Here is a 26,603-nt window from a genome sequence, read left to right on the forward strand (position 1 = left end):
AGCTGCACACCTATAATTTCCTATACTAATTCACAAACGATTTCTTTATATCCCTTATGATGTTTTTTTTTAATTCAATCACAGAACACAGGTGTTCGTGACTTGGGCAGCATTTGTTGCTCATTCTAGCTGCCCCTGGTTAACTGCCTTCTTGAGCCACTATAGTCCATGTGCTACAGGCACACTCACAATGCAGCAAGGGCATTCTACATTTTTCCCAGACCCTCTAATAGTCCAGATACCTACATCTGCAGAGCTAAATGACTGCTCCCATACTGATGATTCATTATATTCTGGAGCAGTCAGCATCTCCAACAGTGCTGATTAGTACATGGTCATTGTGAGTGGCTTTGGCTAGATTTTGGTCAAACATTTTCTGTTGAGAAAATGAGCTGGGAGTTGAACTACAGACACTGCAATGCATCAGAGAAGGGGCACGTTACCTAGATTCTTTGCACCAGGAGGCAGTCATGCCTGGAGACAGTAAGGACTGCTGATGCAGGAAGCTAGAGTCAATAAATGTGGAGCTAGAAAAGCATAACAGGTCAGACAACATCTAAGCAGCAGGGAAGTCAACGTTTCAGGCTGAAACCCTTCTTCAGTACTGGGGAGGGGGAGGAAGGCCCAAAAATAAATAGAGGGAGTGGGATGGGGCTGGGTGGGATGGAGATAGGTGGATGCAGGTAGAGGGTTATTGTGGTTGGTCAGTGGGAAGGGTGGAGCAGATAGGTGAGTAGGAAGATGGACAGGTTGTGGGTGGAGAGATTTGGAAGCTGGTGATGCAGGTAGAGGATTACTGTGGTTAGTCAGTGGCAAGGGTGGAGCAGATAGGTGATTGGGAAGATGGACCAGTTGGGGGTGGAGAGGTTTTGAAGCTGGTGAAGTCAATATTCAGGCCATTGGGCTGAAAGCTCCCAAGGTGAAATATCAGGTGTTGTTCCTTCAGTTAATTTTTGGTCTCACTCTGGTAGTGGAGGAGGCCAACAATGGACATGTCACCAGGGGAATGGGAGGGGGAGTTAAAGTGGATGGCAACTGGAAAGTTGGGTTGGTTGCACGTGCAGAGTGCAGGTGCTCTGTAAACCAGTCCCTGGGTCTACATTTGGTTTCCCCAATATACAGGAGACCACATCAGGAGCAGCAAATATAGCAGATGAGGTTAGATGAAGTGCAGGTGAATCTCTGCCCGATCTGGAATGATTGTTTGGGGCCTTGGATGAAGGTGAGGGGAGAAGTGTAGGGAAAGATGGTAGGGATCGTGGGGCTGATGAGGGAGTCATGGAGTGAATGGTTGCCCCCAAAAAGCAGACAGACGTGGAGAGGAAAATATCTTTTTGGTGGTGGGGTCTGATTGTTAGTGGTAGAAATGTCAGAGGATGATGCGTTGTATTCAGAGGTTGATGGAGTGGTATGTGAGGACTAAGGAGGCTTTTTTTTTGGTGTTGTGGGGAGAGGGTTTATGGGTAGAAGCTTGGGAAATGGGGCAGATGTGACTGAGGGCACCCTTAACAATAGAGGATGAGAAACTATGGTCCCTAAAGTAGGAGAATAGCTGTGAAGTCCCAGAGTAGAATGCCTCATCCTGGGAGCAGATGCGACAGAGGTGGAGGAATTGTGCGTGTGAGATAGCATTTTTGCAGGACGGTGCATGAGAGGAGGTGTATTCGAGGTAATTGTGTGAGTCAGTGAGTTTGAAGTGGATGTCAATGGTGAGTCAGTTACCAGAGATGGAGACAGAGAGGTTCAAGAAAGAGAAGGAGGTGTCAGAAATGGTCCAGGTGAATTTGAGGGCATGATGGAAGGAATTGGCAAAATTGATCAGCTGTTCGAGTTCCTTGCGGGAGCGTGAGGCAGCACTGATACAGTTATCAATGTAGCAGAGGGAGAGGTGTGAAATGGTGCCAGTGTAGTTGCTGAGAAGGGACTGTCCCACGAATCCTACAAAGAGGCAGGAATAGCCTGGGCCCATGCAGGTTCTCATGGCCACCTCTTTGGTTTGTAGAAAGTGGGAGGAATCAATGGAAAAATTTTTGACATTGAGGACAAGTTCCGTCAAGCAAAAAGGAGTGTCAATGAAGGGGGACTGGTTGGGCCTGTGGGAGAGGATGAATTGGACGGCTTTTAGGCCATCCTCATGGCTGATACAAGTGTACAGGGACTGAGCGTCAATGGTGAAGATGAGGTTTTGGAGACTGGGGAATTCAAAGCTTTGGAAAAAGTGGAGGGTGTGGTTTGTATCCTGAAGATAGGTGGTGAGTTCCTGGAACAATGAGGAAAGAACAGAGTCGAGGCAAGAAGAGGTGAGCTAGGTGGGGCAGGAGTAAGCAGAGGCAGTGGGTCGACTGGGGCAATCAGGTTTATGGATTTTGGGTAGGAGATAGAAATGGGTGGTGCGTAGTCAGGGAACTATCAGGTTGGAGGCTGTGGATGGGAGATTTCCCAAGGCAGTGAGGATGTTGATGGTCTGGGTGATGATAGCAGGGTAATCAGAGGTGGGGTCGTGATCAAGGGGGCAGTAGGAACAAGTGTCAGAAAGTTGGCATCTGGTTTCAGTAATGTGGAAGTCAGCTCATTGTATTACCACTGTGAACCCCACCCCCGACTTGGTTGGCAGGTTTACTGGTGAGTTTTGGTTTGGAGTGAAGGGAGCGTACGGCTATGCATTCCGATGGAGAAGGTTGGAGTAAGTGAGAGGGGTGGAGGGATTCAGGCGGTTGATGTTGAGTCAGCAGTTGGAGATGAAGAGGTTGAGGCAGGGGAGGAGACCAGAAAGATGGGAGTTTGGTGGAGGTGGGAGAAGGGGTCATCAGAGGGTAGGTTGGGTTCTCATTCAAAGAAATAGGTGTGGAGGTGGAGGCTGCTTGACATCCAGGCATGAGTGGAATTTGTTCACGTGTGGGTTCAGGGAAATGAAGGTGAGTCCTTTGCTGAGGTCTGACTGTTCAGCCACAATGAGGGGGAAATCTGGGAAAGGGGGAGGGGGGGATGTGGTGAATACCCAGCAAGGCCTGGGGCTTGGGCCAGGGCTGATTGTTGAGCTGGAGCTAGGAGCAGGGACGGAGACTGCAGCTGGAGGGGGTGTGTGTTGGGTAGGGTGTTCTGATATGGTGAGTGGTCAGACGCATATGATTGCAAATGAGGCAGATAGGGTGGGGTAAGAAATATGGGAGCATGTCAAAAGGCTATAATGATCATGGGGCATTTTAAACCACAACAGAAGAAATAGTCTCAAGGAATTCACAAAATACTTTCAGGACAATTTCTTAGACCAGTATGCTATGGAGGCAGCAGAGAGCAAGCTATGAACAGACCTAAAAACAGGATCTCAGGAGCACAAAAGCTGCTGTTTCGGGCCTAGACCCTTCATCAGAGAGGGGGATGGGGTGAGGGTTCTGGGCTAAATAGGGAGAGAGGGGGAGGCGGACCAAAGATGGAGAGAAAAGAAGATAGGTGGAGAGGAGAGTATAGGTGGGGAGGTAGGGAGGGGATAGGTCAGTCCAGGGAAGACGGACAGGTCAAGGAGGTGGAATGAGATTAGTAGGTAGGAAATGGAGGTGCAGCTTGGGGTGGGAGGAAGGGATGGGTGAGAGGAAGAACAGGTTAGGGAGGCAGAGACAGGCTGGGCTGGTTTGGGGATGCAGTGGGTGGAGGGGAAGAGCTGGGCTGGTTGTGTGGTGCAGTGGGGGGAGGGGACGAACTGGGCTGGTTTTGGGATGCGGTGGGGAAGGGGAGATTTTGAAGCTCGAGAAGTCCACATTGATACCATTGGGCTGCAGGGTTCCCAAGCGGAATATGAGTTGCTGTTCCTGCAACCTTCGGGTGGCATCATTGTGGCACTGCAGGAGGCCCATCATGGACATGTCATCTAAAGAATGGGAGGGGGACCTGAAATGTTCACGACTGGGAGGTGCAGTTGTTTATTGCGAACCGAGCGGAGGTGTTCTGCAAAGCAGTCCCCAAGCCTCCGCTTGGTTTCCCCAATGTAGAGGAAGCCACACCGGGTACAATGGATACAGTATACTACATTGGCAGATGTGCAGGTGAACCTCTGCTTAATATGGAAAGTCGTCCTGGGGCCTGGGATAGGGGTGAGGGAGGAGGTGTGGGGGCAAGTGTAGCACTTCCTGCGGTTGCAGGGGAAGGTGCCGGGTGTGGTGGGGTTGCAGGGCAGTGTGGAGCGAACAAGAGAGTCACGGAGAGAGTGGTCTCTCCGGAAAGCAGACAAGGGTGGGGATGGAAAAATGTCTTGGGTGGTGGGGTCGGATTGTAGATGGCGGAAGTGTCAGAGGATGATGCGTTGTATCTGGAGGTTGGTGGGGTGGTGTGTGAGAATGAGGGGGATCCTCTTTGGGCAGTTGTGGCTGGGGCGGGGTGTGAGGGATGTGTTGCGGGAAATGCGGGAGACGCAGTCAAGGGCGTTCTCGACCACTGTGGGGAGAAAGTTGCTGTCCTTGAAGAACTTGGGCATCTGGGATGTGCGGGAGTGGAATGTCTCATCGTGGGAGCAGATGCGGCGGAGGCAGAGGAATTGGGAATAGGGGATGGAATTTTTGCAGGAGGGTGGGTGGGAGGAGGTGTATTCTAGGTAGCTGTGGGAGTCGGTGGGCTTGAAATGGACATCAGTTACAAGCTGGTTGCCTGAGATGGAGACTGAGAGGTCCAGGAAGGTGAGGGATGTGCTGGAGATGGCCCAAGTGAACTGAAGGTTGGGGTGGAAGGTGTTGGTGAAGTGGATGAACTGTTCGACCTCCTCTGGGGAGCAAGAGGTGGCACCGATACAGTCATCAATGTAACGGAGGAAGAGGTGGGGTTTGGGGCCTGTGCAGGTGCGGAAGAGGGACTGTTTCACGTAACCTATAAAGAGGCAGGCATGTCCCAGGCTCCAAGATGACTTTCCATATTGCTGCTTGGCCTGCTGTGTTCATCCAGCTTCACACTTTATTATCTTGGATTCTCCAGCATCTGCAGTTCCCATTATCACAGACCTAAAAACAGACCTGGTTTTGACCAAGGTAATAAAATGTGAGGCTGGATGAACACAGCAGGCCAAGCAGCATCTCAGGAGCACAAAAGCTGACGTTTCGGGCCTAGACCCTTCACCAGAGAGGGGGATGGGGACAGGGAACTGGAATAAATAGGGAGAGAGGGGGAGGCGGACCGAAGATGGAGAGTAAAGAAGATAGGTGGAGAGAGTATAGGTGGGGAGATAGGGAGGGGATAGGTCAGTCTAGGGAAGACGGACAGGTCAAGGAGGTGGGATGAGGTTAGTAGGTAGCTGGGGGTGCGGCTTGGGGTGGGAGGAAGGGATGGGTGAGAGGAAGAACCGGTTAGGGAGGCAGAGACAGGTTGGACTGGTTTTGGGATGCAGTGGGGGGAGGGGAAGAGCTGGGCTGGTTGTGTGGTGCAGTGGGGGGTGGGGATGAACTGGGCTGGTTTAGGGATGCAGTAGGGGAAGGGGAGATTTTGAAACTGGTGAAGTCCACATTGATACCATATGGCTGCAGGGTTCCCAGGCGGAATATGAGTTGCTGTTCCTGCAACCTTCGGGTGGCATCATTGTGGCAGTGCAGGAGGCCCATGATGGACATGTCATCTAGAGAATGGGAGGGGGAGTGGAAATGGTTTGCGACTGGGAGGTGCAGTTGTTTGTTGCGAACTGAGCGGAGGTGTTCTGCAAAGCGGTCCCCAAGCCTCCGCTTGGTTTCCCCAATGTAGAGGAAGCCGCACCGGGTACAGTGGATGCAGTATACCACATTGGCAGATGTGCAGGTGAACCTCTGCTTAATGTGGAATGTCATCTTGGGGCCTGGGATAGGGGCGAGGGAGGAGGTGTGGGGACAAGTGTAGCATTTCCTGCGGTTTTGACCAAGTTAGGATTAATTACTGACCTCGTCGTTAAAGCGCCCGTGGGTAGCTGTGACCACAATATGATTAAATTTTACACTCAATTCAAGTGAGAAAGTTGTAGGTCCAGTGCTATTATTTTGAATCTAAACAAGAGTTATTATGAGGGAATAAAATCAGAGCTAACAAAAGTGAACTAACAATTTAGGTTAAGGGATAGGTTAATACAGACGTAGTGGTAAATATTTGAGGGGATATTCCAAAAAGTGCAGAATAAATACTGTCCAATAAATAAGAAGAATTCTGAAGGAATTCTGACAGACCCAAATCCTGAGGTTGACTAAAAAAATTCAAAATCAGCATCAAACTGAAAATACATGTAATTGTGCAAAGATATATGCCAGGTCAGAAAATTGAACAGAATACAAAAAACATCAAGAAATGCTAAAATATTGCTAAGGAAGGAAAAATTAGAGTATGATATAAGAAACACGGAAACATAGCCAACAGCAGGAGCAGGTCATTTTGCCCCTTGAATTTGCTTTGGCATTCAATATGATCATGGTTGTTCATTGAGCTCAGTACCCTAATCCACCCCTTGCTTATATCCCTATATCACCACATCCATGGGCACTCTCAATCAACTCTACTAGTTATACCCTTGAAGAATTCTGGTAGTTTAGTCAAAAATATTTTTAAAAAGTAAGAAAAGATTCCTCGGATATTTAAAACGTTAATTAGTAGGTGTTAATCTGAGGATAAAATAAGGTGGGAAATTAGTAATAGAGGAGAAAGAAATGGCACATGAATAGAACAGACATTTTTAGGTAAGGTTGGTTTCATTCCTAGCCTGACCTCCTCCTATCTTCCTTGGACTAAGGTTGAGCCTTTGGCTTGATTGTAATGTAGTTGTAAGTGAGATATGCTAGGCTATGAGGTTGAAGATTGTGGTAAAATTCAATTCTCTGCAGCTGATGGCCCATGGTGCCTCATGGATACCTGGTCTTCTTCATTTGCAGGATCTGTTTAAAATCTATCCTATTTAGCATGGTGGCAGTGCCACAGATCTTGAAAAAAGAGGATCCTCAATGTGAAGATGCGACTTTGCCACACTTACCAATATTAGAATTAGAACTAGCTTTACTGCCACATATACTCACATGAGTTCAGTGAAAAGCTTACAAATGATTTCTGGAAATTGAGATACCACACGTGCAGAATGTAAACTATAACCTTCATGGACTTCAGTAAGGCATTTGATAAGGTTCCCCATGGTAGGCTCATTCAGAAGGTCAGGAGGAATGGGATACAGGGGAACTTAGCTGCTTGGATACAGAATTGGCTGGCCAACAAAAGACAGCGAGTGGTAGTAGAAGGAAAATATTCTGCCTGGAAGCCAGTGGTGAGTGGGGTTCCACAGGGCTCTGTCCTTGGGCCTCTACTGTTTGTAATTTTTATTAATGACTTGGATGAGGGGACTGAAGGATGGGTCAGCAAGTTTGCAGACGACACAAAGGTCGGAGGTGTCGTTGACAGTATAGAGGGCTGTTGTAGGCTGCAGTGGGACATTGACAGGATGCAGAGATGGGCTGAGAGTTCAACCTGGATAAATGCGAGGTGATGCATTTTGGAAGGTCGAATTTGAAAGCTGAGTACAGGATTAAGGATAGGATTCTTGGCAGTGTGGAGGAACAAAGGGATCTTGGTGTGCAGATACATAGATCCCTTAAAATAGCCACCCAAGTGGACAGGGTTGTTAAGAAAGCATATGGTGTTTTGGCTTTCATTAACAGGGGGATTGAGTTTAAGAGTCGTGAGATCTTGTTGCAGCTCTATAAAACTTTGGTTAGACCACACTTGGAATACTGCGTCCAGTTCTGGTCGCCCTATTATAGGAAAGATGTGGATGCTTTGGAGAGGGTTCAGAGGAGGTTTACCAGGATGCTGCCTGGACTGGAGGGCTTATCTTATGAAGAGAGGTTGACTGAGCTCGGTCTCTTTTCATTGGAGAAAAGGAGGAGGAGAGGGGACCTAATTGAGGTATACAAGATAATGAGGGGCATAGATAGAGTTGATAGCCAGAGACTATTTCCCAGGGCAGAAATGGCTAGCACGAGGGGTCATAGTTTTAAGCTGGTTGGTGGAAAGTATAGAGGGGATGTCAGAGGCGGGTTCTTTACACAGAGAGTTGTGACAGCATGGAATGCGTTGCCAGCAGCAGTTGTGGAAGCAAGGTCATTGGGGTCATTTAAGAGACTGCTGGACATGCATATGGTCACAGAAATTTGAGGGTGCATACATGAGGATCAATGGTCGGCACAACATTGTGTGCTGAATGGCCTGTTCTGTGCTGTACTGTTCTATGTTCTATGATATTTCACAGCCACAACAGGGATGGTGTTGAACTTGGGCAAGGTCGTAAGTCACTAATTGTCCTTTATTTTCCTTTATTATTGAAGTCAAGCAGAGACTGTAAGCTAGAGGCTAAGCTCCTGACATGTATCTGGTGTCCTTTCTGACATTGAATTCAGCATGCATTCACATAATTTGGCCATAACAGCTGAAAATTCTCCAACACCCAGACCCCAGTGAACTTGCAGCTGAAATTTCAAGCATGAGGGCAGATGCCTCAGTAAAGCATAACCTGTTTGCCTGCTCCCGTGGTGCATGTTAAGGTTATGTAGTACTCTGTAACCCCAATCCAATCCATGCATCAGAATCTTATCTTTGGCAGGCCTAATGTTTCCTCCACGATGGCCCCAGTGGAAGAATGCACTATGTTCTAGTTATTTTTGGTATCAGCCCAGGGGGTTGTGTATGAAGTCACCAGCTAAGGTTGCAAAGGCTTGCCCTGGCCTCCCAGTAACCATTCTTTTAAGGCATCTTCATTTAATCAAATGAAGCAGGAACATAGAACATAGAACATTACAGCACAGTACAGGCCCTTCGGCCCTCGATGTTGTGCCGACCTGTCATACCAATCTGAAGCCCATCTAACCTACACTATTCCATGTACGTCCATTTGCTTATGCAATGACGACTGAAATGTACGTAAAGTTGGCGAATCTACTACCGTTGCAGGCAAATCGTTCCATTCCCTTACTACTCTGAGTAAAGAAACCTGTCCTATATCTTTCACCCCTCAATTTAAAGCTATGCCCCCTCATGCTCGCCATCACCATCCTAGGAAAAGGCTCTATCCACCCTATCTAACCCTCTGATTATTTTATATGTTTCAATTAAGTCACCTCTCAACCTTCTTCTCTCTAATGAAAACACCCTCAAGTCCCTCAGTCTTTCCTCGTGAGACCTTCCCTCCATACCAGGCAACATCCTAGTAAATCTCCTCTGCACCCTTTCCAAAGCTTCTACATCCTTCTTATAATGCGGTGACCAGAACTGTACACAATACTCCAAGTGCAGCCGCACCAGAGTTTTGTACAGCTGCAGCATAACCTCATGGTTCCGGAACTCGATCCCTCTATTAATAAAAGCTAAAACACTGTGATGAAGGGTCTAGGCCCGAAACGTCAGCTTTTGTGCTCCTGAGATGCTGCTTGGCCTGCTGTGTTCATCCAGCTTCACACTTTATTATCTAAAACACTGCATGCCTTCTTAACAGCCCTGTCAACCTGGGTGGCAACTTTCAAGGATCTGTATACATGGACACCGAGATCTCTCTGCTCATCTACACTACCAAGAATCTTACCATTAGCCCAGTACTTTGCCTTCCGGTGACTCCTACCAAAGTGCATCACCTCACACTTGTCTGCATTAAACTCCATTTGCCACCTCTCAGCCCAGCTCTGCAGCTTATCTATGTCTCTCTGCAACCTACAGCATCCTTCATCACTATCCACAACTCCACCGACCTTAGTGTCATCTGCAAATTTATTAACCCATCCTTCTACGCCCTCATCTAGGTCATTTATAAAAATGACAAACAGCAGTGGACCCAACACCGACCCTTGCGGTACACCACTAATAACTGGTCTCCAGGATGAACATTTCCCATCAACTACCACCCTCTGTCTTCTTTCAGCAAGCCAATTTCCGATCCAAACTGCTATATCTCCCACAATCCCATTACTCTGCATTTTGTACAATAGCCTTCTGTGGGGAACCTTATCGAACGCCTTGCTGAAATCCATATACACCACATCAACCAGTTTACTCTCATCTACCTGTTTGGTCACCTTCTCAAAGAACTCAATAAGGTTTGTGAGGCACGACCTTCCCTTCACAAAATCGTGCTGACTATCCCTAATCAAATTATTCTTTTCTAGATGATTATAAATCCTATCCCTTATAACCTTATCCAACACTTTACCAACAACTGAGGTAAGGCTCACTGGTCTATAATTACCAGGGTTGTCTCTACTCCCGTTCTTGAACAGGGGGACCACATTTGCTATCCTCCAGTTGTCTGGCACTATCCCTGTAGACAATGACGAGTTAAAGATCACTGCCAAAGGCTCGGCAATCTCCTCCCTGGTTTCCCAGAGGATCCCAGGATAAATCCCATCCGGCCCAGGGGACTTATCTATCTTCACCCTCTGTAGGTTTTCTAATACCTCTTCCTTGTGAACCTCAATCCCACCTAGTGTAGTAGCCTGTATCTCATATTCTTGACAACATTGTTGTTTTCTAGAGTGAATACTGTTGAAAAATATTCATTTAGTGCTTCCCCTATCTCCTCTGACTCCACACACAACTTCCCACTACTATCCTTGCCCTAATCTTACTTTTGTCATTCTTTTATTCCTTAAATACCTATAGAAAGCCTTAGGGTTTACCCTGATCCTATCCGCCAACAACTTCTCATGGCTCCTTCTGGTTCTTCTGAGCTCTCTCTTTAGGTCTTTCCTGGCTACCTCGTAGTCCTCAAGCGCCCTAACTGAGCCTTCACATCTCTTCCTAACATAAGCCGCCTTCTTCCTCTTGACCAGAGATTCCACCTTCTTCATAAACCACGGCTCCCACGCTCTACAGCTTCCTCCCTGCCTGACAGGTACATACTTATCTAGGACACACAGGAGCTTTTCCTTGAATAAGCTCCGCATTTCTAATGTGCCCATCCCCTGCAGTTTCACTCCCCATCCTATGCTCCCTAAATCTTGCCTAATCTCATTGTAATTGCCTTTCCCCCGGCTATAACTCTTGCCCAGTGGTATACACCTATCCCTTTCCATCACTAAAGTAAACATAACAGAATTGTGATCGCTATCACCAAAGTGCTTACCTACTTCCAAATCTAACACCTCATTACCCAGTACCAAATCTAATGTGGCTTTGCCCTTTGGCCTATCTACATGCTGTGTCAGGAAACCCTCCTGCACACACTGGACAAAAACTGACCCATCTATAGTACTTGAACTATAGTGTTCCCAGTCAATATTTGGAAAGTTGGAGTCCCCCATGACAACTACTCTGTCTCTCTCACTTCTATCGAGAATCATCTTTGCTCTCCTTTCCTCTACGTCTCTGGAACTATTCGGAGCCCTATAGAAAACTCCCAACAGGGTGACCTCTCCTTTCCTGTTTCTAACCTCAGCCCATACTACCTCAGTTGACGAGTCCCCAAACATCCTTTCTGCAACTGTAATCCTGTCCTTGACCAACAATGCCACACCTCCCCTCCTTCTACCATCATCTCTGTTCTTACTGAAACATCTAAATCCCAGAACCTGCAACAACCATTCCTGTCCCTACTCTATCTATGTCTCCGAAACGGCCACGACTTCGAAGTCCCAGGTAATAACCCATCTGCAAGTTCACCCACTTTATTCCGGATGCTACTTGCGTTGAAGTAGACACACTTCAAACCAAGATAATAAAATGTGAGGCTGGATGAACACAGCAGGCCAAACAGCATCTCAGGAGCACAAAAGCTGACGTTTCGGGCCTAGAACCTTCACCAGAGAGGGGGATGGGGACAGGGAACTGGAATAAATAGGGAGAGAGGGGGAGGCGGACCGAAGATGGAGAGTAAAGAAGATAGGTGGAGAGGGTGTAGGTGGGGAGGTAGGGAGGGGATAGGTCAGTCCAGGGAAGACGGACAGGTCAAGGAGGTGGGATGAGGTTAGTAGGTAGCGGGGGGTGCGGCTTGGGGTGGGAGGAAGGGATGGGTGAGAGGAAGAACCGGTTAGGGAGGCAGAGACAGGTTGGACTGGTTTTGGGATGCAGTGGGTGGGGGGGAAGAGCTGGGCTGGTTGTGTGGTGCAGTGGGGGGAGGGGATGAACTGGGCTGGTTTAGGGATGCAGTAGGGGAAGGGGAGATTTTGAAACTGGTGAAGTCCACATTGATACCATATGGCTGCAGGGTTCCCAGGCGGAATATGAGTTGCTGTTCCTGCAACCTTCGGGTGGCATCATTGTGGCAGTGCAGGAGGCCCATGATGGACATGTCATCAAGAGAATGGGAGGGGGAGTGGAAATGGTTTGCGACTGGGAGGTACAGTTGTTTGTTGCGAACTGAGCGGAGGTGTTCTGCAAAGCGGTCCCCAAGCCTCCGCTTGGTTTCCCCAATGTAGAGGAAGCCGCACCAACTTCTTGCTTGCCGGTGCCATCTTGTGTCCCTGAAACTTTATTTCAGACCTCCCTACTCTCAACCTTGTCTATACTCGAAACAGAGGCGTTCTTAATTATATCAGTTCACAGGGTTCTTGGCATTGACTCCCAAGATGTGCTACTGATGTTCGCAGAAGACTGTTATATCGATGGAATGAAATCTACTTCTGTTGATGAAGTCTGCTGTATTATGATTTGGCTTCTCAGTACAAAGTATACATTGTCTATTGGCCCCTGCACCTGAAGTACGCCAGCTTATGTTGGCAAAACCTACCATTGTGGTCTGGAGCACTGACCTCATGATGGGGTAATGAAATGAAGCAGTGTCATGTGACACAATTGGCACCATGGAGTCATAAGGTTGAACAGCACAGAAACAGACCGTTCAGTTCAACTCGTCTATGCCAACCAGATATCGTAAATTAATCTAGTCCCACTTGCCAGCATTTTGTCCATACCCCTCCAAATCTTTGTATTCATACACCTATCCAGATGCCTTTTCAATGTTGTAATCGGACCAGCCTCCACCACTTCCTCTGGCAATTCAATCCATACACGTGCCATACTTTGTTTGAAAAAGTTATCCCTCAGGTCCCTTTTAAATATTTCCCCTGTCACCTTAAACCCATGTCCTCCAGTTTTGGACTGCCCTACCCTGGGGAAAAGACCTTGGCTATTCACCCTATTCATGCCCCTCGTGATTTTATAAACTTCTATAAGGTTACCCCTCAGCCTCTGACACTACAATGAAATAGCCCCAGCCTATTCAGCCTCTCCCTTTAGCTCAAACCCTTCAACCCTGGCAACATCCTTGCCAATCTTCTCTGAATCCTTTGAAGTATAACAATGTCCTTCGTACGCAGGAAGACCACAACTGAATGCAATATTCCAAAAGTGGCCTAACCATTGTCCTGCACAACCACAACATAAACTCCCACCTCCTATACTCAATGCACTCTCCAAGAAAGGCAAGCATTCCAAATGCCTTCTTCACTATTCTGTCTACCTGTGACTCCACTTTCAAGGAATTATGAACCTGCACTCCAAGATCCCTTTGTTCAGCAATATTCCCCAGGGCCTTGTCATTAACCATTACAAGTACTGCCCTGATCTTTTTCTGCCAAAATATATCACTTCATAGTTATCTAGATAAAACTCCATCTGCCACTCCTTGGCCCATTGGTCCATCTGATCATGGTCCTGTTGTATTCTGAGGTAACTCCTTTGCTATCCACTGTACCACACATTTTGGTGCCATTTGCAAATTTACAAACCGTGCCTCCTACATTCACATCCAAATCATTTATATAGGTGACAAATGGCTGCAGACTCAGCTTCAAGCCCTGTGGCACACAGCTAGCCACAGGCCTCCAGTCCAAAAAGCCACCCTCCACTTCCGCCCTCTCCCTCCTACCTTCAAACCAGTTCTGTATCCAAACGGCTAGTTCTCTCTATATTCCATCTGATCTGACCTTGTTAACCAGCCTACCATGAGTAACTTTATCAAATGCCTTACTAAAATCTATAGAGACAACATTCAATGCTCTGCCTTCATCAATCCTCTCAGTCACATATTCCCAAGCACAAAGCCACGTAGACTATCCCTAATCAATCCTTGCCTTTCCAAATACATATGAATCCTATCCCTCAGAATCCCCTTCAACAACTTGCCCACCACTGATGTCAGGCTCACTGGTCTATAGTTAGCTGATTTTTCCTTACAACCTGCTTAAATAATGGCAACCTCCAGTTTTCCAGCATCACACCCTTGGCTATCGATGACACAAATGTTTCAACAAGGGGCCCAGCAATCACTTCCATAGTTCCCCACAAAGTTCTAGGTACACCTAATGTGGTCCAGGAGATTTATCCACCCTTATGCATTTTAAGATATCCATGGGTTCCCAGCCCATAAAGCAATCAACAAACATATACAAATATGGATCCCATATACAAACCCATACAGAACAAAACCGGAAGTGATACTACTCACCGTAATGTACCGAATAATATAAATTCCAAGCAGAGGAGAACAACATCGCATCATCGAAGGCCGCGCTGATGACATTACTTATCGTGGTGATGAAACGGCTTGAACAAAACCAAGCCAGCTCGGCAAGCAAGTCAACCTCACCCACAACCCAAGCTACAAATCTTTGTTAAAACCTTAAATACTTCTACTTATACTAAGTAAGTACACTCCTCTAGGCATTCACTTGATTTCTGCTGTCTGTACCTGACATATGCTTTCTTCTTTTTCTTGAACAGTATCTCAATTTCTCTAGTCATCCAGCATTCCCTACACCTACCAACCTTGCTCTTTATCCTAACAGGGACATACTGTGTTTGAACTGTCTTTATCTCATTTTTGAAGGCTTCCCACTTTCCAGCCATTACTTTACCTGTGAATATGTGTCTCCAATTAACTTTTGAAAGGTTCTTGCTCAAACATTATCAAAATTGGTCTTCCCCCAATTTAGAACCTTCACTTTTAGATCAGATCTATCCTTTTCCATAACTAGGTTAAAACTGATTACGATCACTTGGCCCAAACTGCTTGCCAATTGACACCTCATTCACTTGCCCTGCTTTATTTGCCAAGTGCAGATCAAGTTCGCTCCTTCTCTCATTCATCCACATACTGAATAAGAAAATTTTCTTGTACACACTGAACAAATTCCTCTCCATCTGTTCCCTTAACACCATGGCAGTCCCAGCCTATGTTTGAAAAGTTAAAATCCCCTACCATTGCCACTCTATTACTCTTACAGATAACAGATCTCCCCACAAATTTGTTTCTCAATTTTACATTGACCACTGAGGTAATCTATAGTACAATCCCAATAAGGTGATCATCCCTTTCTTATTTCTCAATTCCACCCAAATAACTTCACTGGACATACTCCCCGGAATTTCCTCCCTAAGTACAGCTGTAATATTACCCCTAACCAAAAATGCCACACACTCTTGCCCCCACCTCTCTTGCCTCCTTTTCTATCCTTTCTATAGTATCTACACCCTGGAACATTAATCTACCAGTCCTGTCCATCCCTGAGCTATGCTTCTGTAATAGCTATGATATTCCAGTCCCATGTTCTCAACCATGCCCTGAATTCATCTGCCTTACCTGTCAGACCTCTTGCATTGAAATAAATGTGGTTTAATTTATCAGTCTTACTTTGTTTTCTGCTTTGCTCCTGCCTGCCTTGACTATTTGACTTGCTCCTTTTCCCAACTGCACCAGCCTCAGACTGATCCCTTTTCTCAATATCTCTCTGGATCCACAAATCTATCCCCTCAAAATAAATGGTGTAAATGCTCCCGGGTGTTCCTAGCAAATCTACCAGTGACAGCTTTGATACATCTGGATGTGAGTTTGCTCGCTGAGCTGGAAGGTTAGTTTTCAGACGTTTTGTCACCATTCTAGGTAGTATCATCAGTGAGCCTCCGACGAAGCGCTGGTGTAATGTCCCGCTTTCTATTTATCTGTTTAGATTTCCTTGGGTTGGTGATGTCATTTCCTGCGTTGGTGATGTCATTTCCTGTTTTTTTCTCAGGGCATGGTAGATTGGCTCCAAATCAATGTGTTTGTTGATGGAGTTCCGGTTGGAACGCCATGCCTCTAGGAATTCTCGTGAGTGTCTCTGTTTGGCTCTACCTAGGATGGATGTGTTGTCCCAATCAAAGTGGTGTCCTTCTCATCTGTATATAAGGATACGAGTGATAGTGGGTCATGTCATTTTGTGGCTAGTTGATGTTCATGTATCCTGGTGGCTAGCTTTCTGCCAGTTTGTCCAATGTAGTGTTTGCAAGAAAAACGAACGTCATTTACAAAATACCTTGCAAGAACTGTGACAAGCATTACATTGGACAAACAGGCAGAAAGCTAGCCACCAGGATACATGAACATCAACTGGCCACAAAACGACATGACCCACTGGACAAACTGGCAGAAAGCTAGCCACCAGGATACCTGAACATCAACTGGCCACAAAACGACATGACCCACTATCACTAGTATCCTTACATACAGATAAGGAAGGACACCACTTTGATTGGGACAACACATCCATCCTAGGACAAGCCAAACAGAGACACGCACGAGAATTCCTAGAGGCATGGCGTTCCAACCGGAACTCCATCAACAAACACATTGATTTGGAGCCAATCTACCATCCCCTGAGAAAAAAGAACAGGAAATGACATCACCAACGCAGGAAATGACACCACCAACCCAAGGAAACCTAACCAGATAAATAGAAGGCGGGACATAACACCAGCGCTTCGTCAGAGGCTCACTGATGATGTTACCTGGAATGGTGACGAAACGTCTGAAAACTAACCTTCCAGCTCAGCGAGCAAACTCACATCCAGAACCTCAACCTGAGCTACAAATCTTCTCAAAGCTTTGATACATTTGTAGAAAGGACCTAGTGGATCCTTGGAAGTAGCCAAATGCTTAAAAGTGTAGTGCAGCTGTCAACTTGACGGCCATTGAGATAGGAAGTGCTGTACGATTACTGATATTTTGTCTCCCCACCTCCATCTTTCACATCACAAAGAAAGGTTTTGATTGCCAACACATGTTGGTGAATATGTAAAATTCAAGGTGATATGAAATCAGCTCCAAGCTCTTGCACAGTCTATGAAACCTTGCATTACCTTTGGTGGTCCTTGTACGCACTTTTAAAGTTGCCTATGACTACTCCAGCTTCACAAAAGTGACTATGGTCGACGTGTAATGACCAATGACATGGTCAAGATTGTCTGTGACAAGGTCTTATATCCACACAATTGGGAAATGCACAGATTTGATATTCAGTATAGTACATTTACAGATGTCTTCAACCTATACTGTGCAAGTGCCTAATTAATGCAATTGCCTTTCAAGTGCCTCACATCACTCACAAGTAGAAGCCAGATGACAGAAGAAGAGCTTATCCCACCCACTCTGTTCACAGCAATTTTCTATTTCCTTTGCTCATTTATAATTGTATGAGTATGGAAGGCAATGGAAATTGCACTTGACATCTCCAGTCATGGGCTCAGCCGTGTATTCAAAGAACATCCCAAATCTCCATGTCCTTTTCCCTGCTCACCCTGTTGAGACTATCAGTACTGAGCTTCCCAATGCTTCACGTACCCCTTTGAATTATATATTCATCTCCCATCATTGCTCCATGAATCCAGGCCCTACAGTCCATATCATCCATTGTGCCGCATTAATCCCAATCAATGCCAGGGTGCTTGTGGCTATTGATCAGATTCTCCTCTGCCTGCAGTAATCCATGTCCTCCAAGGCACCATCATCTATCACCCTTTATGTTGGGAAACCCCTTTCACAATAACTCCCAACTCTGAATTCCAGCATGCTGCCTCCAATTCCCACAATCAACTTCTACAAGTTCCCTACCACAGTAGTGGCATCTGATAGCCACCCTTGACTTTGACTGACTAGGTCCCTGGACCGAATGTGCCCACCCTCTGGACCCACTTGGATGGCCAGCCCTGACTGACGAATGATTGGGCCTCTGACTGATCTCTGTGCAGCTCACCAAAAAACTTATTATAAATCTTCATGTTGGTTGCATGGATCTACTGGAGTGACTGTAGCCCAATCCCCAGATTTTAGTGAAACAGACTCTTTGACTCCTCCTGCCCAAGGAGCCAAATGACTGTATCCAAGCTGTTAAACTGAAAGGAGACACTGTCTTTGACTTATTGTGCTGGTACAGTCTGACTGAAGGTTCTCTCCCTTGACTTGACCAAGGATTATTCCTCATAGGCTTTGAGACATGGCCATTTGGTTGAAGTAGTCACAACATGTTTGCTGCAGAACAAAAACTGAAGTTTCTGGAAAAGTTCAGCTAGTTTTGCAGCATCTGTGAAGAAAACAATCAGAGCTAACGTTTCGGGTCTGGTGACCCACTGAACCCGAAACATTAGCTCTGATATTTTCTTCATAGATGCTGTCAGACCAGCTGAGCTTTCCCAGCAACTTCTGTTTTCATTCCTGCTTTACAGAATCCACAGTTCTTTGAGATTTTACATTTGCTGCAGAAGCTGCTGGTGTGTGGTGTAGGTTTGACATTGAAGAAGGGTAATACCCGAAACATTGATTGCTCCTTTCCTCCAGATGCTGCCTCGCTTGCTGTGCTGTTCCAGCTTCCTGTCTGTCTGCCCTGGATTCCAGCATCTGCAGTTATTTTTAAGCAATAACATTGAGAAGTAACAGGGTAGTAGCTCACCAATGTGTCCACCCCCTTGTCTGCTCACTGACAACCATGACAAACTGCCTGACTTTGTTCTCTGCATTAAATGACAAGGTGACACAGAAGTACTTTGAGTCTTCATTTCAGAATGATGGAGCAAAACATAAACCAGAAGACAAGGCAGAAAGGAAGTGAGTGTGCAAGTAGCCATAAAGTGAGTGACTATTAGCCGAACAAACAAGTAGCCGTGAAAGACATCATCGTCCAATTATGAGGTGGCTTTTTGTCCTGTGCACAAAGTGACCTAGCAACTGTATTATAATGAAAGATGCCAACACATCCAATGTTCAGCATTGAACTGGAGAGCTATATATTAATAGGTCAGAGTTGTGTCATAAGGAAATGAAGAGGCTGTTACATGTCCAATGCCAACCTTTGTGGAAAGGGACGGTGGGTGGTCTTTGCCCATGGGCTGTGCCAGAGTTGTTGAGGACTGCTGTGCAAGATGGAGGCACAGGAAGTTGGAGTAACCAGGTACCCACTCTTGACTTTCATTTCAGAAATGTTTATTATTTAGCTTCAGTCCAGTGCATAGGAGAATGAGAAAATGTATACAATGAAGCAAGGTTAGGAACCAATGGCATGGAAAGGGATGAGATTCTCGTCTCATTGTTCAAATCATTGCTCTAGAATTGGACATGTTTCCTTGACCCAAGACATTCTTCTCCATCAATCTCACTGTTATTTCCCAACTGACTTGCCAGCACCCACATTGTTCAGGGTCTGGGATAATTCTACTATAAGAATTGTATTATTCGAGATCCTTTGGTGAAAATTGACTGAAAGTTGTCACAGCACGTGCATCCACCACTCTGAACTCATACCTTATGACCAATGGAATAATAAAGTGAATATTTGAACACAATTACTTGTTAGCATACAAGAGTATGCCATTCAGCCGCATCAGTGTACTCCAACATTCAATAAGATTATGGCTGGTCTGATTACCCCACCTTTCTGCCCAATGCCAAAAACCTTTCATCCTCTTCTTATCAAGAATGTATCCACATTTGCCTTAAAAATACTTGAACAATTTGCCTCTGCAGTCTTTTAAGGATTAGAGTTCCAAAAACTAATGATCCTCTGAGGGAGAAAATCTGTACTAAAGACAAAAGAAGGGTATTGGCAGTGCTAACAAAGTAAATCAGAAACGGATGACAAAGCGTTTTGAAACTGGATGCCTGTCAATTGAATAATGATGAACATTTCTCTTATATTAAGCTTACAGGATTAAAGTTACATAACTGATTTACTAGGAAGAGGTATGAAGTATGGTCAGACAAAGATTTTGACAGACACTCCTAAGAGTCAAATCTGTTTTTGGTTTGTTAATTGTACTACTAATATTAAGATTATAAAGATAGTGGACACTGATTTACTACACAGAATCATTGAAAAAAATAAGAATACCAGTAGGTCATTCCACCCTTTGAGCTTGCTCCTCAATTCAATGTGAACACGGCTGATTCTTCTACTCAGTACCTTGTTCCCGGTTTTGCCCCATATCTTTTGGTTCCTTTAGACCAAACTGTTCTCTGTGGCAGTGAACCCCACAGGCTCACTACTCTGTGTGTGAAGAAGGTTCTCGTCTTCTCAGTCTGAAATGGCCTACCCAGTAAGCTTAAACTGGTTTCTGCTTCTGAAATCCCTGGCCATTGGGAATATCCTTCTTGTATTTGCCCTGCTTAGTCCTTTTGGAATTATACAGGCTTCTAAGTTACTCTCTCATTCTTCTCAGCTCCAGCAAATATATTCCTAATCAATCCAGTCTCTATTCATATGTCAGTCCTGCCATCCTGGGAATCAATCTGGTAAACCTTTATTGCACTCCCTCCATGGCTACGCTGGTTCCCGGTGTGTACATGCTTCCTCAGATAAGGAGACAAAAACTGCCACAATACTTCAGTTGTGTACTCACCAAGGCCTTCAACAATTGCAGTGAGAAAGCTCTGTTGATTCACTCAAAGCCTTTCTTGCTGTGAAGGCCAATATACCATTTGCTTTCTTCATCACCTATTGCAACTGCAAGTTTACTTTAGCATCTGGTGTCCAAGGACACCTAGGTCTTTGGACCCCCCCTCTTCCCCATTCTATTGCTATTCAGATAATAATGTCTTCCTGTTTTAGCTACCAAAATGGAAACCTCACATTCATCCACTTTATACATCATCTGCTATGCATTTACCCACTCACTGAACTTACTTAAATCACACGGAACCATCTCTGCATTCTCCTCATAGTTTGACCTTCAGTACTGTGAACACATAAAAATACAGCCTTCTGGAACATTGGCTAGAGGAAGCAGGCAATTGCAATGTTACAGACTGTAAATAGATATAATGTCAAGTGAAAAGGTTGGATGTGCTTTTCTAAGTCACCAATGCATGTGGAATGAATTAACAGAAGATCTCATGGGCAATTCCTAGTAGAGATCAGGGAGGAGTTTCTCATGTTCTGGCAATCAAAAGATCCCTAGGCCACAAACCTAAAATACATGATTTGGTCATTTGTTTGTCAGAACTTGCAATGCAAAAATGGAGTGTTACTTTCCCTGTATTAAAGGTGAATACACATCAAAGGTACTTTTATTGATTTTAAAGCACTTTGGGATGTCATGAGATCTTGAAAGATGCTACATAAATCTAAAATTTACTTTCCATTCTGACTCAGTATGTTTCTTGTACTGTAGCAAAGTAGGATTAGCCATTATAAGCTGCCTGTATAAAAATCAGGAACCAAACTGAAGGCCCTTGCCTATTCACAAGCAACACCATCGGGTATTTACTCATCTTATATGGATGTTTTACTGCTATTATTTAATTTTAAAATTCTTATTTTCAATTTTGTGACCTAAGATATATTGACAACGTAGCTACTTTTTATAGTTTATCACTACCAAATTAGTCATGTATCACATAAACAAGGTACTGCATTTATTCAATAGTATGAACAGTTTTCCGATTGGTTTAAAATATTACTTTCTTCCTATCAAGTCAAGTATAATGGCTTCTGTCATTGTTAGTGTAAGCCATGATGTTGTAACTCTTCAAAAAAATTGGAAATATGTCAACATTTGCAAATACAACTTGATTGGGTGAGTGGATGCATTTCCTGGTTCACAACCTTCATGTTCTGATGACTGCATTGCTTTGTTTATGCATTGTTATTTCAATAACTGATCTGAAGTGCATAACAAGGCAGTTACTGATAAATTTGTGTCTAAGGTTGAAGCTGAAGAAATTGACACATGTACCTCTGATGCTGCGCTGTAGTTGATTAATCACTCTAGCCTTAATTCAATACTTAAACAGAATGATCCTCCTCCTTTCTAGCTTTATATGTGAAGTTGCAGCATTTCAAGAAAACAATGCAACCAAATTTAAGAACACAAGTCACTAGTTGGCCAGATCACACATACCATGAAATTATGTGGAGAGCGTGTCAGGTTTCCAAAGTATGCAGAGCTACCAGGTGTGGCTTCCTTTTGGGTTTTTAAAAAAAATTGATGGAAACAACCCACAATAATTTTTCCGATTTGATTCGCCATCTTAAATCCTTGATGTGGTATGCCAGTTTAAGTTCACATGACATTTTTCCTACATTCTTTTTAGAACAGAAAGAAAGCCATGCAGCTTCTGTCGTATGGCACAATGCTTTATAAATGTCACCCTTACAGTATGTGACAGCAAATTCCATGGCACGTAGATAGCATACGCTTCAACTAAGCGGTTGTCTGAAAGTCAAAGGGGAGTAGTTCTTAGTCCAGTCAAGGGGAATCATGCTTGATCAGGAGCTACTCGCTCCTCAGTCAAAAAATGGAGTGAATTGTCCCAAGTGAGTAAATAGTAAGCACAGAGGAAGTGGTATCAATGAAATATCTTGGAGAGTAAAAGGGAGGCAGGGGAATTCTTCAGCGGGAAATCCGAAGGGCAGAAATAATCTTGACAGATAAGGTCAAGGAGAATCCAAAAACATTTTATAAGTACATTTAAGAGCAGCTAGGGAGAGAACAGGGTTCCTTAAGGATCAAAGAGGTCATCTATGTGTGGAACTACAGAAGATGGGAGAGATACTAAACAAATATTTTGCATCAGTTTTTACTGTGGAGAAAGAAATGGAGGCTGGGGAACTCAGTAAAATAAATATTCACATCTTGAAAACGGTCCACATTACAGAAGAGAAGGTGCTGGTGGTCTTTGAAAGACATAAATCCCCAGGATCTGATCGAGTGTGACCCAGGACATTGTGGTAAATTAGGGAAGAAATTGTGGGACCCCTAGCAGAGAGGTCTGCATCATCTACAACCATGGATAATGCCAGAGGACTGGAGGGTGGCTAATGTTGTGTCTTTATTAAAGAAAGCTGTAAGGATAAACCTGGAAGCTACAGACCAGCCAGTCTTACATTAGTGGTGGGTAAGTTGTTGCAGGGAATTTTGAGAGATGGAATTTATGTGCATTTGTAGAGGCAAGGAATGATTAGGGACAGTCAACATGGAAAATGGTGTCTCTCAAACTTGATTGATGTTTCTGAGCACATAAGCAAAAAGATTGATGGAGGTAGAGTGGTAGACATTGAAAGCCTTGTTAACATCCTTGTAGACAACAAGGTTCTACATGGTAATCTGATGAGTAAAGTTAGATTACCTGGGATTCAGGGAGAGCTTGGCAAAGATAGAAAATTGGCTTGACGGAAGGAGATAAGTGGTGGTCAGAGATAATGGGAACTGCAGATGCTGGAGAATCCAAGATAACAAAGTGTGGGGCTGGATGAACACAGCAGGCCAAGCAGCATCTTAGGAGCACAAAAGCTGACGTTTCGGGCCTAGACCCTTCATCAGAAGGGGGGGATGGGGAGATGATTCTGAAATAAATAGGGAGAGAGAGGGAGGCGGACTGAAGGTGGATAGAGGTGAAGATAGGTGGAGAGGAGAGCATGGGTGGGGAGGTAGGGAGGGGATATATCAGTCCGGGGAGGTGCTGGAGGGTTGCTTTTCACACTGGAGTCCTGTGACCAGCGGTGTGCTGCAAGGAAAGGTGCTGCGTCCAATTGCTTGTAATTTATATCAACGACTTTGATAAGAATTTAGGAAACTTTGTTGCTATGTTTGTGATGATACCAAAATTGGTGGTATAGTCAACAGTGAAGAAGATTATCTAGGATTACAATGGAATCTTGATCAATTGGGCCAATAGGCTAAGGACTGACAGATGTAGTTTAATTTGCATAAATGGTAAACGAAACAAAGGCAGACCTTATACAGTTAATATTAGGGCCCTAGGTAGTGTTGTCGAACAGATAGACCTAAGTGTTCAGGTACATAATTCTCTGAAAGTTGCATCATAGGTAGACAGGGTAATAAAGAATGCTCAGACCATTGGATACAAGAGTTGGGGCGTACTATTGAGGTTGTCCAGGACATTGGGGGGGGCCACTTCTGGATGCAACGTACAGTTCTGGTTACTCTGCTCTAGGGAGGGTGTTATTAAATTGGCGAGGGGCAGAAAAGATTTATCAGAATATTGCCGGGGCTGGGGGATTTGAGAGACTGGATAGGTTGGAACATTTTTCATTGGAGCATAGGGGATTGATGTGATAGCGATGGTCACAGGTCATGAGCCTTGGATTGTGATGGGTGCAATAACAGATTAAGTGTCAGGTAGCAGAGAAGGGGCTGCCCTTATGCTTAATGCAGTATGTCATTCATTTTATTAAGGCACTGGTACAAATTCCCAGATGTACCTCATCTGGGTAGCAACTTCAGATCAGGAGGGCAGCATCTGACATCATGGTCTCTTCTGATTGTTGTCAGAGAATGAAAACAGCCCTCTTCTCCACCACCTGGTCTGCCAGGATCTTGAGGCTCTTGTCTGTGAAGTGAGGTGCCAACCTGGTTTCTCTCAGCCATGTTGTTTTGATTTGCACTGTTAAGATACTAAGGGCTGTTACTGGCTGGCAATGTTTAAAATGGTTCACAGCTGGTGTTTAAACATGTGGCATAAATGGAGCAATGTCCCAGTACAAGACAGTGCAACAGCAGCACTATGGAGATGAGGCGCATATTCAATGAGGTGAGATATAGAGAATTGTGACTTCAACCTATAATTGTTTTTTCAAAGATAGTAACTGATTACAATCCCAAATTTTTGGACTAATACTGTTCTTGACGCATGGCTTCCAGGATTTAACAACTTTATTTTGCAGCCACCAAAAGCCTTGAGTTTATTTCTATGTGAAACTGCCCTTTGGAAAATTTGGTCTCCAACGGACCTAAAAATAATAACGATCAAATAAGTCATTTTATAGGTAGAAAACTAAAAATCAATAGTCTCTCTTACCACATATTACTATATCTATTACAAAGTACCTTTGCTTTGTAAGTGAATTCGTGGAATTCCAAGGCAGCGACATAGTATTCCTCCCTTGTCAGGAAAACAGCATGCGAACATTCTTGACCTAAAACAACCTCTGACAGTCTTTTTAAAAGCTGATAAAAAAAATTATAAAACGTAGATTAGCTATTACTTCGCTCATAAGAAGTATTTCATCTGTGGAACAAAAAGCCTGACAATTATTGATCAAGTAAGATCATTTAAAACAAAATGATATGTAACATGTCTGCAATTCAGTAATTTGCAAATTAGAATCTGGTTTCTGGAAGATCCCACGAGCCAGAATATTAGTAGTAGTGAAAATACATCTTGGCGTCAGTTTTTTTTTAGTCAATGTTATTCCTACCAACAGCGGCCGAAGATTGAGTGGAAGTGAAAATATAAGTTAACAATTTGCCTTTGGTATAATGAAATAAAACAGCCATGCATCAGGTATTTAACAATGTTTAAGATTAATATTTTGAACTAAATGAAATATTTTAATATTCAGACATTTGAAAATAATGTAAATCCTGTACAGTATTCTTCGATTTGAAACCTTATAAAAAATATATACTTACATTTGGATTAAAATTTTAAATTCAGATTATTTTTGAAATGGGAAGAATCAATGATTTTTTTTAAAATTATAGTTAATCAATAACCTGTTTTAAACTTGATTTTTGAGGATCTGATTCTTTAAATTAATTATTTTTACAATTTGTACAAATTTTACCCATTATTCAGCTAATGTGCACGTCTCGGAATATGCATGACACACACATGGAACAATTTGCAGCTCAGTAATTAGCTTTGGACAGACTTAAAACTGTACAATTTAAATGCAGAAAGACACCTCTGTGTGCCTGACTATTTGAAGATGAAGGAAAATGAAGCTTTGCAGTACTATTTAATGACAAACTTCCAAATATAGGATCTTAGAACTAAATGACAAACTAAAAATTTATTTACTAAAAATCTAGTGACATGCTTGGAATAATCTGCCACTCCCTTAGGAAATAAACAAGGATTAGAGTGCCCATTCTGTATGGGATATGCATAAATATATCTACAGATTAATGGAGTCAATAATGGTCTATTACTTTTGGAAAAGCATCACAAAACAGCTGGTGTGTGACCTTGACATATGCATACATTTATCTTCATAAAACCATAACGATTGCTGCAATGAAATTAATTACACAGACTTATGAATTGCAGATTTGTAAAGGGTTCGCGTCATAAACTTGAGATTCTTAAGCAGTCCGAGAAGATTTTATGTTTAAACGGGGAACTTTGAGTTAATAATTTTGGTGACAATTGTGATTTTAAATATTCATTCTCAATAGTATAAATAATTTCCTTTAAATACATAACCTGCAATCCTGGTGAGATCACTTAGCTAAGTGCCATTCAAATCTATATTTGGAAACTGTCAAGCCAGGGTTAAATTTTGTCACAACTGTGATGTATAGGTTTTCAATAATTTAAATGATTGAGTTGGTCATATATAAATTACTTACCTCCAGAACATTTGGATTGCATA

General features: G+C 44.1%; 1 protein-coding gene across 7 annotated transcripts in view; it reads right to left on the reverse strand.

Annotated features, from left to right (window-relative positions):
* LOC125447454 (frizzled-1-like) overlaps positions 1 to 26,603 on the reverse strand; it is a 59,637-nt gene that overhangs the window by 28,637 nt on the left and 4,397 nt on the right. For 4 of the 7 annotated variants that reach the window (XM_059638457.1, XM_059638444.1, XM_059638450.1 and 1 more), the window contains one exon: positions 25,054 to 25,173. The exons of 2 other annotated variants lie outside the window; for them this stretch is intronic. In XM_059638457.1, coding sequence (XP_059494440.1) covers positions 25,054 to 25,173 — 120 coding nt within the window. Of the gene's footprint in view, positions 1 to 24,482; positions 24,957 to 25,053; positions 25,174 to 26,603 lie in introns of those variants that run through there. One more of the 7 variants, XM_048521821.2, reaches the window with a different exon arrangement.

This window comes from Stegostoma tigrinum, chromosome 2 (genome assembly GCF_030684315.1).
Source record: "Stegostoma tigrinum isolate sSteTig4 chromosome 2, sSteTig4.hap1, whole genome shotgun sequence".
In the NCBI taxonomy this organism is placed as follows: domain Eukaryota; kingdom Metazoa; phylum Chordata; class Chondrichthyes; order Orectolobiformes; family Stegostomatidae; genus Stegostoma; species Stegostoma tigrinum.